Source organism: Chiloscyllium plagiosum, chromosome 10, assembly GCF_004010195.1.
Source record: "Chiloscyllium plagiosum isolate BGI_BamShark_2017 chromosome 10, ASM401019v2, whole genome shotgun sequence".
NCBI classification, from domain to species: Eukaryota; Metazoa; Chordata; class Chondrichthyes; order Orectolobiformes; family Hemiscylliidae; genus Chiloscyllium; species Chiloscyllium plagiosum.
In genome coordinates, this window is record NC_057719.1 from 90,982,019 (window position 1) to 90,996,477 (window position 14,459).

Consider the following 14,459-nt stretch of genomic DNA (forward strand, 5'->3'; position numbering starts at 1 on the left):
TTCCACTGTGAAGACTGATGCAAAGTACTTATTAAGTTCTCCAGCTATTTCCATATCTCCCATCACTAGCATCAGTTTGAAGTGGGCCAATGTCTACTTTTGCCTGTCATTTATTTCTTATGTATTGGAAGAAACTTTTACTATCATTTCTAATAATACTGGCTACTCTACCTTCATATTTGATCCTCTCCTTCTTTATTTCTCTCTTTGTTATCCTCTGTTTGTTTTTATGGCCTTCCCAATCTTCTGATTTCCCAGTGCTCTTGGCCACTTTATAGGATCTCTCTTTTTCTTTAATACATTTCCTGACTTCCTTTGTCAGCCATGGCTGTCTAATCCCTCCCCAGATAATCGTTCTTTTCTTGGGGATGAACATCTGTACAGTATCCTCAATTATACCCATAAACTCCTGCCATTTTTGCTCTACTGTCTTCCCCACTAGGCTCTGCTTCCAGTCTATTTTCGTCACGGATAAGATCACGGCTGATCTGATTTTAACCTCACCTCTACCATCCTGAATATCCGAATAATCAAGAATCTATTTACTTGAAAATATTTAAAGATTCTGCATCAACTGTCTTTTGAGAAATGGAATGCCAAAGACTCTCAAACCCCAGAGGAAAAAATGTTTCCTCGTCTTTGTTTTAAATGGGCAACCTCTTACTTTTAAACTATGATCCCTAGTTCTAGATTTTCCCACAAGAAACATCTTTTCCACATCCACCTGGTTAAGTTCCCTCAGAATCTTACGTTTTAATTAAGTCAGGCTGGGACTGTTTTCCCTGGAGCATCGAAGGCTGAGGGGTGACCTTATAGAGGTTTATAAAATCATGAGGGGCATGACTAGGGTAAAAAAAAGACAAGGTATTTTTCCTGGTTTGGGGGAGTCCAGAACTAGAGGGCATAGGTTTAGGGTGAGAGGGGAAAGATATAAAAAGGGACCCAAGGGGAAACCTTTTCATGCAGAGGGTGGTACATGTATGGAATGAGCTGTCAGAGGAAGTGGTGGAGGCTGCTACAACTGCAGCATTTAAAAGGCATCTGGATGGGTATATAAATAGGAAGGGTTTAGAGGGATATGGGCCAAGTGCTGGACAATAGGACTAAATTAGGTTATCTGGTCAGTATGGACAAATTGGACCGAAGAGTGTGTTTCCGTGCTGTACATCTCTATAACTCTAAGTTACCAATGTTTCTTTGAAACACCAAAGAATACAGACCTAGCCTGACTAGTTTTTCCCTCCTAAGGCAATCTACTCCTTCCACATATTGATTGAGTAAACCTTCTCTGAACTGCTTCCATGCATTAACATCCTTCCAGAAGTATGGTCACAAGCACCGCACATAGCAGATCCACAGGCAGCGAACTGCAAAATGTCCTCCCTACTCATATTTGAGACTCCATACTGTTTTTTTCCTTTAAGATACTTAGAGTCATAGAGCTGTACAGCAGGGAAACAGGATATTCTGTCCAACTTGTCAATGCCAACCTGATATCATAAATAAATCTAGTCCCATTTGCCAGCATTTGGCCCATATCCCTCCAAACCCTTCAAATTCATATACCCATCCAGATGCCTTTTAGATGTTGTAATTCTACCAGCCTCTACCACTTTCTTTGACAGCTCATTCCATAAATCTTTCCCCGCTCACCTCAAATCTATGCCCTCTAGTTTTGGCTATTCATCCTGTCCATGCCCCTCATGATTTTATTATCCTCTACTAGGGCACCCCTCAGCTTCCAACGCTCCAGGGAAAATAGCCCCAGCCTATTCAGCCTCTCCCTATTGCTCAAACCCTTTAACCCTGACAATATCCTTGTACATTGTTTCTGAACCCTTTCAAGTTTCACAACATCCTATAGCATAGAGACGAGAACTGAACACAGTATTACAATAGCGGCCTAACCAAAGTCATGTACAGCGCAACATGACCACCCGTCTCCTATATTCAATGCATTGACCAATAAAGGAAAGCATACCAAATGCCTTCTTCACTATCCTGTCAACTAAGGACTTCACTTTCAAGAAACTATGAGCCTGCACTCCAAGGTCTCTGTTCAGCAATCCTCCCAGGATCTTACCATTAAGTGTACAAGTCCTGCTCTGATTTGCCTTTGCAAATTGAGCACCTCATATTTACCTAAATTAAACTCATGCTGCCAGTCTATGGCCCATTGGCCCATCTAACCAAGACATCTTCAAACATACCACTTTTACAAATCTTTTGGTTACATCACCTAACGGCCAGAGTCTTGCTCACGTCCCTTAGGAACATTTCATTATGTTAAAGGTACCAAGTACAGAGGAATTAATCACAAATCAGAGAATTAACAGTAGAATGGAAGAGTTTATGAGATTGTTCATTCCTTAAATGCAGAATTTTAATTTACGGATTGCTTTACCACATGAGGTAGTGAAGCTGAGTTCAGCATAATATTATACAAAGAACTGAACACAATGAATTTCTATTCCCAGAGCAGAAGCTAATAAAGATAAATGAGAACCAACCTTCCCGCACAGACAAGGAAGTCCTTGAAGAACAGCTGGCATCCAGAGAAAGTTGGAGGGGGACACGGCCCCCCAATACTTTGAGGCACAACAAAGCGTTCCTGCAACCGCTTCAGTTTGGTTAGGTTGTCTGTCCCAAACATATCCAGCACATCTTGGTCAGGATGTTCACTGCCTGCAACTGCTCCAGCTGCACCCTTATACATCTATCAGAGTAATATGAAGGATTTTTGATAAATCTAGATGTGTATATCTGAATTAAAATAAAACTCAACAGTTCCAAAGACTAAATTGTTTTGCAAAAACCTTAATGTGGTAAACAGTTGTACTTGAAGAAAGTACATGATCCTCTCTAACTCAAATGCACTGAGATCAAATTTAGCAGAATGCGGGTACAAATCCATGGTATCCCTGTTTCTGTCATTTACTTAGTGTCATCAACATAAGGCAGTCATTTATAAATCCAAGATGGAGTTCAGGAAAATCTTGCCTGCCCAGAAAGTGGTAAGCAAGTGAAACATGGAGTGGCTGAGGTGAATTAACAATGATTCTTTAAGGAGAAATGAGATAAACAGAAGGGAGAAAGGAATAAATGATTTGCTGATATGGTGAGGTGACAAACTGAGCTAAGTAACCTTTCTGTGCTGAAATTATGCCATTCTTTATGCCATTAGATGTGACAATAAACAGCTCTTTTTTCTGTAGTAACCAACTTTAAGTCATTTCACAAAACTTCAGCAGGTGAATATCTTTTCGATATAATTGTTTTCAAAAGTCAGACATTTAAGTTACATTGAGTACAACAATTAAATCTGAAAATACTGTACTGAATTTCATCTTACCTTTCAGCTACAGAATCTCAGATACAAATTATATGAAAGGATTGCCATTCTGCTTTCCTTTAGATATCCTTAGTACTAAGAAAACAAAGTACTTATTCAGGAAAATTACCTAAGCTTCTGCATCACTTTTTGACAGATCTGAGAATAATTAAGGGTGCTGTAAACATAAACGACGTACTCACCCTTACCAACTGTTTCTGAAACAGCCTTGCAAAGTGATTATGGTTACAAGCTGTGCTTAGATTCACCATCATATTCCTAGAACAAAAAAGTTGAAAACATTCAGAAGAGGGATTTGATAGGAGTGGAGTTAAGCTCAACATCAGATCAGACAGGACCTTACTGAATAGCAGAGCAAATTTCAGGAATCAAATCGCCTAATCCTGTGCCTATTTCTTACAATCTTATACAATCGCCTGCTTAGTCACCTTTCTGCCTGGATTCTCCACTTAATTCTAAACAACTCGCTTCTCAAAGCTCGAAGGATCAGTATTTGTTTTCTTCTTGGAGTGATTTGCAGATGCATCATGAGGTTATCACAAATTTGGTACAAAAAATTACTGGGAAAAGCATCGAGAGTTTGGGTTATGTGAATCAATTGCATTAACTGGGTACATACGTTCATGCTGAAGTGAAGAGAGCTGTGAGGTAAGTTCACATTGACTAATTCCAACATAAACTATTTCTTTCAGTAAACAGCTTCTTGAATGTTGATCTGAAAATTTATTACCACTGCTCTTTAGAGGGTTGATGAAGATTCAGTGGGCCAATTGATCTCTTTCCGTACTGTAGGGATTCCATAGCTGACAAAAGACAGATGCAAATGCCTCAGCCATATCCCTTAAACTGATGTGCTGGGTTCTCTCATCACGGAGGATGGAGATGCTTGCACAGCCTTTTCTTCCTCCAGAAAGTTGTTTAATTGTCTACCACTATACATTCTTGAATGTGGCAGAACTGTTGCATTTGATAATGATTCCACAAGGTATGCACTGCATATTTAGGTGGGTGCTGGCTCTAGCATGCACTCCTGCACTCCCCATTGAATCAGTGTTGATCCCTATGCTTTACAATAAAGCTTGCATGAGGTATACTTCAAGCGCTCAGTTGTGGTTGAATACAGTCTGCTGCTCCCAATAATCCACTTCACCTTATGAATGTCCAGTTTACAGCTACCAAATCTGCTCTGAATCTACCAATTTAACACTGTCCTCAGATCAGCTAGAAAATGCATCATACCAGAACTACACAAAGAAATATTTAATACTGATTTTCTTTTGTCAAAGCTACACACCCAAACCAGTCTTACAAATAAATTAATTTGCTCAATCCTTCGCCCACCTACCACCCTGGGTGTATGCCAACTGTTTCCAGATGACTGATCCCCACTCCAACCCAAATGGCAATATTCTGTCGTACCTGATTCGCAGACCCAGAGCTTTCTCGAATTCCCAACTGGGATTTGCATGCTTGTCCTCCCACTCACGCAGCAATTCATAAAAGACATCCCTAAAAGACAGTTAAGAGATAATGCTCTTAAATCATATATCCATTGAAGGACCATTGTATCTTAATGCATTATTTCTATACTTCGATTAAACATAAAAGTGTACAGAAATAGTACAAAAACATCATTGTAAAATTAAGCCTTGATTATGAAGCTGATTCTGAAGAGCGACCTAGAAGACTTCAAAATTAGGAAGTGATATTACAGGATGAAAGCAGAAATGTTCTACTTATCACTAACAAGTACAACAGGGAGTCCAGGAGAAATGTATTAGTGAATAGTAGTTGAAAAATGTAATTTGTTTCCATTCGTACAAGATGAAGTTTGAAAATCAAACATCAAGTTATAGTCCAACAGGTTTAATTGGAAGTACAAGCTCGTCAGGTAGCTGACAAAGGAGCTTTATACCTTTATAAATTATGTCCTTTTACAGCTCTTTATTTCAAGAAAGCAACCTGTGGAAATATTAACCATCTTGTAACACTGACTGGATTAATTTTAACCTTTCTAAACAAACAATGGCTTGTTGTGGATAAGTTAGAAATATCCCTGCTACAAGTTAGAGATCTACAGCAGAGAGAAAGGCCTTTCAGGCATGCATCAATCAAAAACTATTTTAATTCCATTTTCCAGCACTTGACCTGTAGCCTTGTATGCCTTGGCATCGCAACAGCACATCTAAATACTTCTTAAATATTAGGAGGGTTTCTGCCTCTACCACCCTCACAGACAATGAGTTGCAGATTCCCATCACCCCCTCTGGGTAAGAAAAAGATTTTCCTCACATTTCCTCTAAACCTTCTTTCCCTTACCTTAAATGTATGCCCACTGATCCTTCCACGAAGGGAAATTTTCTTTCCGTCTACCCTATCCATGCCCCCATAATTTTATACATCTCAATCATGTCTCTCTCAAGCTCCTATGCTCGAAGGAAAACAGTTTATCCAATCCAGCTTCATAACAAATTCTTCAGCCCAGAAAATATTGAAGTAAATCTCCTCAATGCTATCATACCTGCCTTACATGTGGATTTCAGAACTGAACATAATAGTCCACCTGTGGTCTAACCAGTTTTATATAATTTCAGCGTAACCTCCCTGTTCTTAAATTATATGCCTCGGCTATGAAAGGCAAGTATGTCATGTATTACCTTAACCAGTTTATCCACATATCCTGATACCTTAAAGGACCAGTGGACATGCACACCAAATTCCCTCAGATCCTGTGTGCTTCCCAGGGACCTAACATTCATCATACATTCCACACGTTATTTGCCTTGCCCATGGGGTGGCACAGTGGTTAGCACTGCTGCCTCACAGCGCCAGAGACCTGGGTTCATTTCCCACCTCAGGCAACCGTCTGTGTGGAGTTTGCACATTCTCCCCATGTCTGTGTGGGTTTCCTCCGGGTGCTCCGGTTTCCTCCCACAGTCCAAAACATGTGCAGGACATGTGCAGGTTAGGTGAATTGGCCATGATAAATTGCTCGTAGTGTTAGGTGAAAGGGTAAATGTAGGAGAATGGGTCTGGGTGGGTTGCTCTCTGGAGGGTCGGTGTGGACTTGTTGGGCCGAAGGGGCTATTTCCACACTGTAAGTAATCTAATCTAATCTAATCGCATCACTGCCCATACAGTCATAGATATAAACAGGACAGAAACAGACCCTTCGAAACAACTCGCCCATGCTGATTAGATATCCTTTATAAATCTACTCCCATTTGCCAGCATTTGTCCTATGCCCCTCCAAACCTTCCCATTTATATACCCATCTACATAAGTATAAATGTTGTAATTGTTCCAGCCTCCACCACTTCCTCTGGCAGCTCATTCTATACACCCACCAGCTTCCTGGTGAAAAGGTTGCTCCTTAGGTCCCTTTTATATCTTTCCCCTTTCACCTTAAACCTGTAGTTTTGGATTTCTTCTGGATTGAATCTATTTGCCTCTGACCAGCTCATCAACATCCTCTTTCAATCTAAAGCTATTCTCCTCACTATTTACCACTCAACAATTTTTGTATCATCTGCAAACTTACTGATCAACCTTCCTACATTCAAGTTTAAATCATTTATATAGAACACAAACAGCAGGGGCTCCAACACTGACTTCTGTGGATCACCACTGGACACAGACTTCAAGTCACAAAAAATCCATCATCCATCACCCTCTGCTTCCTGTCACTCAGCCAGTTGCACCAAATTTCCTTAAATCCCATGGGCTCTTACCTTTGCTATTTGTTTCCCATGTGGGACCAGATTAAAAGCCTTGCTGAGGTCCATGTAGACTACATCAACACACCTGGTCACTTCTTCAAACAATTCAATCAAGTTAATCAAACATGACTTCCCCTTAAAAAAAAATTCTGACTGTTCTTGATTAATCCATACCTCTCGAAATGCAGCTCAATTTTGTCCCTCAGAATTGCTTCCAACAGTTTCCCCATTATCAAGGCTAAACTGCAGTTTCCTGGTTTAATCTTTACTCCTTTCCTGAATAACAGTACTACATTGGCTGTCCTACAGGATCCCTCCTGTGGTTAAAGTGAACTGAAAATTTGCTATTTCCTCTATTGCCCCATTCAATAATCTGGAATATTTTCATTCGGACCTGGAGATTTACCTCCTTTTAAGCCTGCCAGACTACTCAGAAACTCCTCGCTATATTTTTATAAGTATATGATAGACCTTCTCCCAAATTTCTATACCCATGCCATCCCTCTTACCAGTGTACACTGACACAAAGTACTCATAAGAACCCTACCTACGTCCTGTTCTCCATGCACAAATTACCACTGTAGTCCTTAATGGGAACTACTCATTTCCTGGATATCATTTAAGTCTTAACATAGATGCAAAATAACTTCAGATGTTCCTTTATTTTACCTGTCAGTATCCTTTCAGATCCGGCAATCTCCCATTTTAAGTTTCCTCTTGCACATTCTCTTCTCCTGTAGGGGAACAGCTGCTTGCTGTCATCTCGATTCTTGCTTTTTCTCTTTATCTGCTACTGTATATCACTTGATATCCAGATTTAACAGGCTGTGGCTGTTCCCACCCTTTTTCTTTATTGAAATATGTTGCATCCCACATCTCTGGGACAGTTTTACCTGAAAGTATCTGCTCCAAATCCACTCTGGCCAAGTCATACGTGATCTTATTAAAATCATCTGTGTCCTCCAAAACTCCATTAGATTCACAATTCGACTCGACAATTGAAAAACATTACCATACAAAAGTTAAGTTTAATTATGGACTTGATAATTCACGATGAATTGACAGCCCTGCTGGGTTAACAAAGACCTTTTTGTACTTCCATCCATTCAAAGAGTTTTTGACATTAAAGGCATTACCTTTACATATAATTACCAAGGGTCTCCCGTAGGAATTCTAAAAGGTTTCACACAAAATCACATGCAAAATAAAAGTGCATGGAATTACAAGCGACATTTTCATAGGTGGGAAATTTGTATGAAGAAGTCAGTGTGTAGCGAAAGTATCATGCACTCTTAAAGGCAATTAGGGATGGGCAACAATGTCACTGATGTTAACTTTGCATGTAAGAATTAAAATTCCAAGTTCACACCTAATGCAGCTAAAATGATTGAACATGATAGAAGAGGGGCTGCTCCATGGACAACATTGTGAAATTACATTGGGAAATACTTGCACAGTCACTCAGTAGCTATAGCTATTTTTTACATTTTGTTTTAAACCCACAAGTTGGTTTCACCTCCATGTTAGAAAGTTGTGGGGTTCAAAAACATTCCAGAAACTTGAGTGTAAGAATCTAACTTATACCTCAATTCAGAAGTAAAATAGTGAGTGGTACAGTCTTTGGAGGAGCTGCTAAATTAAGGTCCTGACTTTTTCATAATTAGAGGTAAAAGATCTCACGGCATAATTTTGAAGAAAAGTGGAAGAGGATGATGACGAGGAACTCTAGTGTCCACATATTCATCCCTCAAATGACATCACTAAACTAAATACTCCAGTCAGTATCATATTGCTTTTATTGGGACGAAACCGGATGCAGTATTTCTTACAAGATCGCACAAGTAATTGAATGGTTGGAAAGCACTTTGGGATATGAAGTAGTTGTGAATAATATTGGCGCATCATTGAGAATGAAAGTTGGCTTACAGATATTTATCCCTTCTGCGCAGTCACAATGTAACTGAATGTAAAGCAGACAAAAACAGCATGGCCTGCTTCTGTTTCCAGCTTTGCTTTAACAAAATAATGCTTCCTACCTTTGCTTCTTGAAACTCTGAAAGGCTTTGTCACTAGTAAAATTCGACCGATTGTCAGTTTCCGGTTCAAATGGAACAGACTGTATGACTGAAGGGAGAGCCAGTGATACCTGGAAAATAAACAGTTCAACCCTGAAATAGTGCTCCTTTTGTAGTTAAGACAAAAACTCAACCACATTGTAGGAAGGATATCAAAATCTACAAGGTAGACTTTCATAAATTAATATTTCCACGAAGAATCATTACACATGTTAACAATAAGATGCACACATTCAAGCTGAGCACTGCATATCACTGGAGGTGCAACCCGTGACTCAAATATGCAACAGAATCCACTCATTTTTCCCAACCACTGTAGTCAGCATTTCATAACATTATGGAAGCACAGAATCATAGAATACTTACAGGGCAGAAAGAGGTCATTTGGCCCATTAAGTCAGCACCAACCCTTCGAAGAGCATCACAGCCAGGTCCACACCCCCACCCTTTCCCTGTAACCTCACATTTATCATGGCTAATCCAGTGAGCCTACACCTCCCTGGACACAATGGGGCAATTTAGCATGCTCAGTCCACTTAACCTGCATATTTTTGGACTGAGAGAGGAAACTGAACACTGTCTGGAAACTTATACAGACACAGGGAGAACGTAGAAACTTCACACTGGCAATCAAGGCTAGAATTGAACTCTGGTCTCTGGTGCTGGGAGGCAGCAGTACTCACCCTCTGGTGTACCTTCACTATTAGTGGCACACTTTAAAGCCATAATTATGGCTTTTAGAAGGTTCAGAGGAAAACCTGAAAGGTCATATAAGTAGCTCCACCATAGTGTTAGACTGTGAAAGCAGTTGAGTAAGTACTCCATGATGACAGCAAAATTTTGTGAAGTTCTGTCAGGTCAATGGTCTGGCACTCAGATAACCAAATACAAGCCAAATGAAGGGTAAGTTTTCAACCATACTCTGATGTGACCTCAAACCAGAGAAAAGACATGTTGTACAAATGTATGGCAATGGGATTCAGGAGCAGGTAATTGATGAAAGGAGAATGGAAGGTTGGATTGCACTCAAAAACATGCAAGTGATGCCACAGCTGAACAGAACTTGGTTAGAGACAATTTGGGGTAACTGCACTTAGTGCTGGGCACTACACTTCAGGGAGAACATACAACCACTGGAGTAGAGTACAGATACACAAGAATTATACAATAGATTATATTTAAAAGCCTGGTTGAATAGACAAGGTTTACAATCTATTAATGCAATTGCATTTAAATTTCATATTACTTCATCGAGATCATGATGGATCCACAAATGACAAATGCAACATGTGAGAAAAAAATGAAATCAGATAACCACGACCTAATATACAACAGCAGTATTGTGTTCTCACCTGTGCAGCACTGGCCTCGTTGGCACGGGTCAACCGATCACGCAATGAAGCAGAGAATGTACCAAGTCGGTCATTCTCACCAAGAAGTCTTATAGTCCCCTTATCTAAGTAAGAAATTATCCTACAAAGGATTAAACAAATCTCCATATTATTCAATCAAATACATTTGCCATCTTAAATTAAAAACATCTTCTCACAACTTAAGCCATCAATGTAACGACCATGAAGTATATACCTCGACAGCATTAAATGGCAGATAGCAGTGCGAGTCAAAGAGAGAGCAGTTAGCAAAGATAACAGAACAAGGTTAAAGAGGAAGCAATGAGAGAAAGTAAAAGCGAGACCGAGAGTGAGCAATGAACAAAGAGTGAGACAGAGAGAAAGCAGTGAGAAGACTTTTTTTTTAAAATTAGGCTAAGGGGAGCAGTGAGCAAGGATAACAGAGCAAGGGTGAGAGGGAGTTATAATATGGTAACACAGCGATACTGAGAGGGAGCTATGTCCAACGATAACAGAATGAAACTGAGTGTGAGCAGTAAGGGAAGATAATAAAACAAGACCAAGAGGATCTGGAGTGAGAGAGGATAACAGTCAGTCTGAGTAAGGGATCAGTGAGAAAGGTTGCAGAACACGACAAAAGGAACAATGAGCAAGGTATTAGAGACAGAGCATAACAGGACAAGACAGAGAGGGAGCAGTGAGAGACATTACACATGTTCACAGCCTACCCATTGCACTCTTCAACTTCTACATTTCACTGTCCTCAGACATCAATGTGCACATTTATAATAATGAACAGTAGAAGTTTTACTTCCCTCCCTTGCTAGCCCATTACTACAAAAAAACACTGACCATGCACCGAGTACAAGAGTTAGGAAATGATGTTGTAGCTTTATAAAACTTTAGTTCGACCGCTCTTAAGAGTATTTCATTCAATTCTGGTCTCTTTGAAGAGGGTGCAGTTGAGGTTTACCAAGATGCTGCCTGGAATGGAGGATAAGAGCTATAAGGAGAGTCTGGACAAACTAGGGTTGTTTTCTCTGTAGCGACACAGGCTGAGGGGACACCTGATAGAAATTTATAAAATTATGATGGAGTTGATACTCAGAATCTTTTCCACAGAATTGACTTGTCTAATAGTAGAGGGTTTGCATTTAAGGCAAAAGGGGGAAGTTCAAAGGAAATGTGTCAGGCAAGTTTTTTTTTACACAGAGAGTGGTAGGTGATGGAACATGCTGTCAGGGCAGTGGTGGGGGCAGATATGATAGAGGAATTCAAGGGGTTTTTAGATAAACACATTAATAAGGAATGGAAGGATATGGACAATTGCAGGCAGAAAGCTTTAGTCTAATTTAGTGTTAAGTTCAGCACAGCATCGTGGGCTGAAGGGCCTATTTCTGTGCTGTATTGTTTGAAGTTGTTTAAAAATTACCACAGTAGATGTAGCCAAAGAGAAATCTTATGCACTTGCACTGTCATTACACCCACATTTTATAAAGTACGCAATTTCAAAGCAGGGAAACAACTCACGTGAACTGTGTTTCTAGAACTCTGACAGCAAAGTAAGTGCAATTATGCACACTTCTGAAATATTGCCTTTCCACATCTATAAAATAAATTAATTTTATATTTAGGTATAAATTATAAGAATGCAGCTGAGGTGAGAAAAGTACTTGCAATTTTTACAATCTAATCTTCTCCAGGCTCTTCTTAAAAACTTGACTTTACACCACAGACAGAACTGGCAAAATTACCTGACACAGACCTTGACCAGCACCTTTCCATTTCAAGGCATCCCACTGTGCGTTATAGCCAAATGTTGTATGTTGACAAAACAATATTCAATTTGCACACATTAAGTTCCAACCATCTCCATTTCATTATTTATTTGAAAAAATGTTGGCCATAGCATAGGGGAGAGCTCTCCTGCTCTTCTTCACATGGAGGAACCTTTACATTTATCCAAATGGGAGAAGGACACTGATTTTAACATCGATCCAAAAATAAAAGATACCTCCAGCAATATAGCACTCCTTCAGTATTACACTGGGCTGTCAGCCTGAATTATATGCTCGGCTCTCTAAAGTGAGACTTGAACCAAAAACCTTGCCCTCATCTATTTTGGACACTGAAAATCAACCACAATTTATCTCAATTGTAGACATGCTCAGAGGATGGAACAGCCTACTTCTGATTGTACTTTATCAGTATAAAAAAAGAGAATTATGTCTCTTCAAAAGACTTCAATAGCTTATGATAAAATGTAATTAGTTTATGCAGGCAAATGCATTTCCTTCAGAAAAGGGTGAAGTCCGACTACTCTGATCTTGCTCCCAGCTCCTGCCTCCTATTTGATACAAGTACAGGACTTTTGGAAAGAATGGTTCTGTAATTCTGGTTTTATACTCCCTTTCATCTGGCTTTCAATTCCCACTGTTGTCCATTCTATTTAACTGTTCCATGGATTTTGTTTTTAATGCACTCACGATAAAAATGGGTATGGCTGTATGGGCACAGCATTTGTTGTCCATCCCTAGTTGTCCTTGGCAAGTCACTAACATGTTGTTGCTTGTGGAACTTTGCTATCTGCAGCCTGGCTGCCTACATTACACCAGTCATTTTTCAAAAACCTTTCCATTAAGTACAAAGTGCTTTTGGGGCATCCGGAGATCGTAAAAGATGCAATATAAACTCAAGTACCAGCTTTCCATTAATTTGTATTGCTTGTACCATACACCTTGTATTTGGTGTGAATCTTGAGTGATTGTACAAGTATCTTCACTTTGTAACTGACAAATATACAAAGATATGTCAACAACCACATTCCGCACATTCATCTCTGCTGATATCTGTCGTATGACCCAAGCTCCATCCTTCTGCATCCTGGATCAGAACCATAATGAAAATGTTCACAGACTACTGCAGTATATGGCATCTCACAATGAATCCATTTAAAACCATATCCACTGTTACCTATCTCCAAAACACCTGCGCCAAAAAAGAATTATCTATATTGATGATCAGAGATTGAACCATGATTTCAACCCAACATACAGAATTCTGAAGAAGAGTCACTGGACTTGAAATGGTGACACTGTTTTGTCTCCGTAGATGCTGCCTGACCTGCCAGGTTTCTCCAGCAATTTCTGTTTTTGTTTCTAACATACTTGGGATGAACTCTAGATACACTCTAGATTTATCTTTCCAGAAAGAATAAAAATGCGGCAAAGATCAAACCAGAAACAAACAATCTACCGGCAAAACTTGCTCGATCTGCATGCGATGCTGTGCCACAAAAATCTGGACCTCAGCACTTGCTCTATCATACTATGTGTGCACTGTGTACCTGTCTAGCAAAGATCATCTCACATACATCTTGCTGACTACTCGACAATAACTTCTGCTCCAATTCCAGCCTTGCCTACCTGTCCTCACAAACATCACTTCCCTCCACAGATTTATCAACTGACTAAAATCCATAAGCTGGTTGAAATCACTCATGCGAGACCTCACTTACCCAAATACCGACCACCCTCCATCTTGGGACCCCAATGAACAAAAGTTACTGAGCAAGATCTTTGGCCAAGGAATTGGAAATATGGGAAGTCACCAATAAATTCCTTGCAACAAACCCCAAATGCTAAGTGCATGCTTTGAACTACCACAGCAGTAGACAATAGGTGCAGGAGTAGGCCATTCTGCCCTTCGAGCCTGCACCACCATTCAATAGGATCATGGCTCATCATCCTTAATCAGTATCCTGTTCCTGCCTTATCTCCATAACCCTTGATTCCACTATCCTTAAGAGCTCTATCCAACTCTTTCTTAAATGAATCCAGAGACTGGGCCTCCACTGCCCTCTGGGGCAGAGCATTCCACACAGCCACCACTCTCTGGGTGAAGAAGTTTCTCCTCATCTCTGTCTTAAATGGTCTACCCCGTATTTTTAAGCTGTGTCCTC

The 14,459-nt window shown here is 40.0% G+C and overlaps 1 protein-coding gene across 3 annotated transcripts in view; it reads right to left on the reverse strand.

The window, feature by feature from the left end:
• The window catches only part of cdan1 (codanin 1), a 116,768-nt gene that overhangs the window by 71,329 nt on the left and 30,980 nt on the right, over positions 1–14,459 (reverse strand). For all 3 annotated transcript variants that reach the window (XR_006312867.1, XM_043698388.1, XM_043698387.1), the window contains exons 5-10: positions 12,029–12,104; positions 10,499–10,619; positions 9,108–9,217; positions 4,772–4,861; positions 3,535–3,610; positions 2,511–2,716 (exon numbers count right to left, since the gene is read on the reverse strand). Coding sequence is in view for 2 of the 3 variants with exons in the window: in XM_043698388.1 (XP_043554323.1) it covers positions 2,511–2,716; positions 3,535–3,610; positions 4,772–4,861; positions 9,108–9,217; positions 10,499–10,619; positions 12,029–12,104 (679 nt within the window). In the remaining variant the exon portion in view is untranslated. The remainder of the gene's footprint in view (positions 1–2,510; positions 2,717–3,534; positions 3,611–4,771; positions 4,862–9,107; positions 9,218–10,498; positions 10,620–12,028; positions 12,105–14,459) is intronic.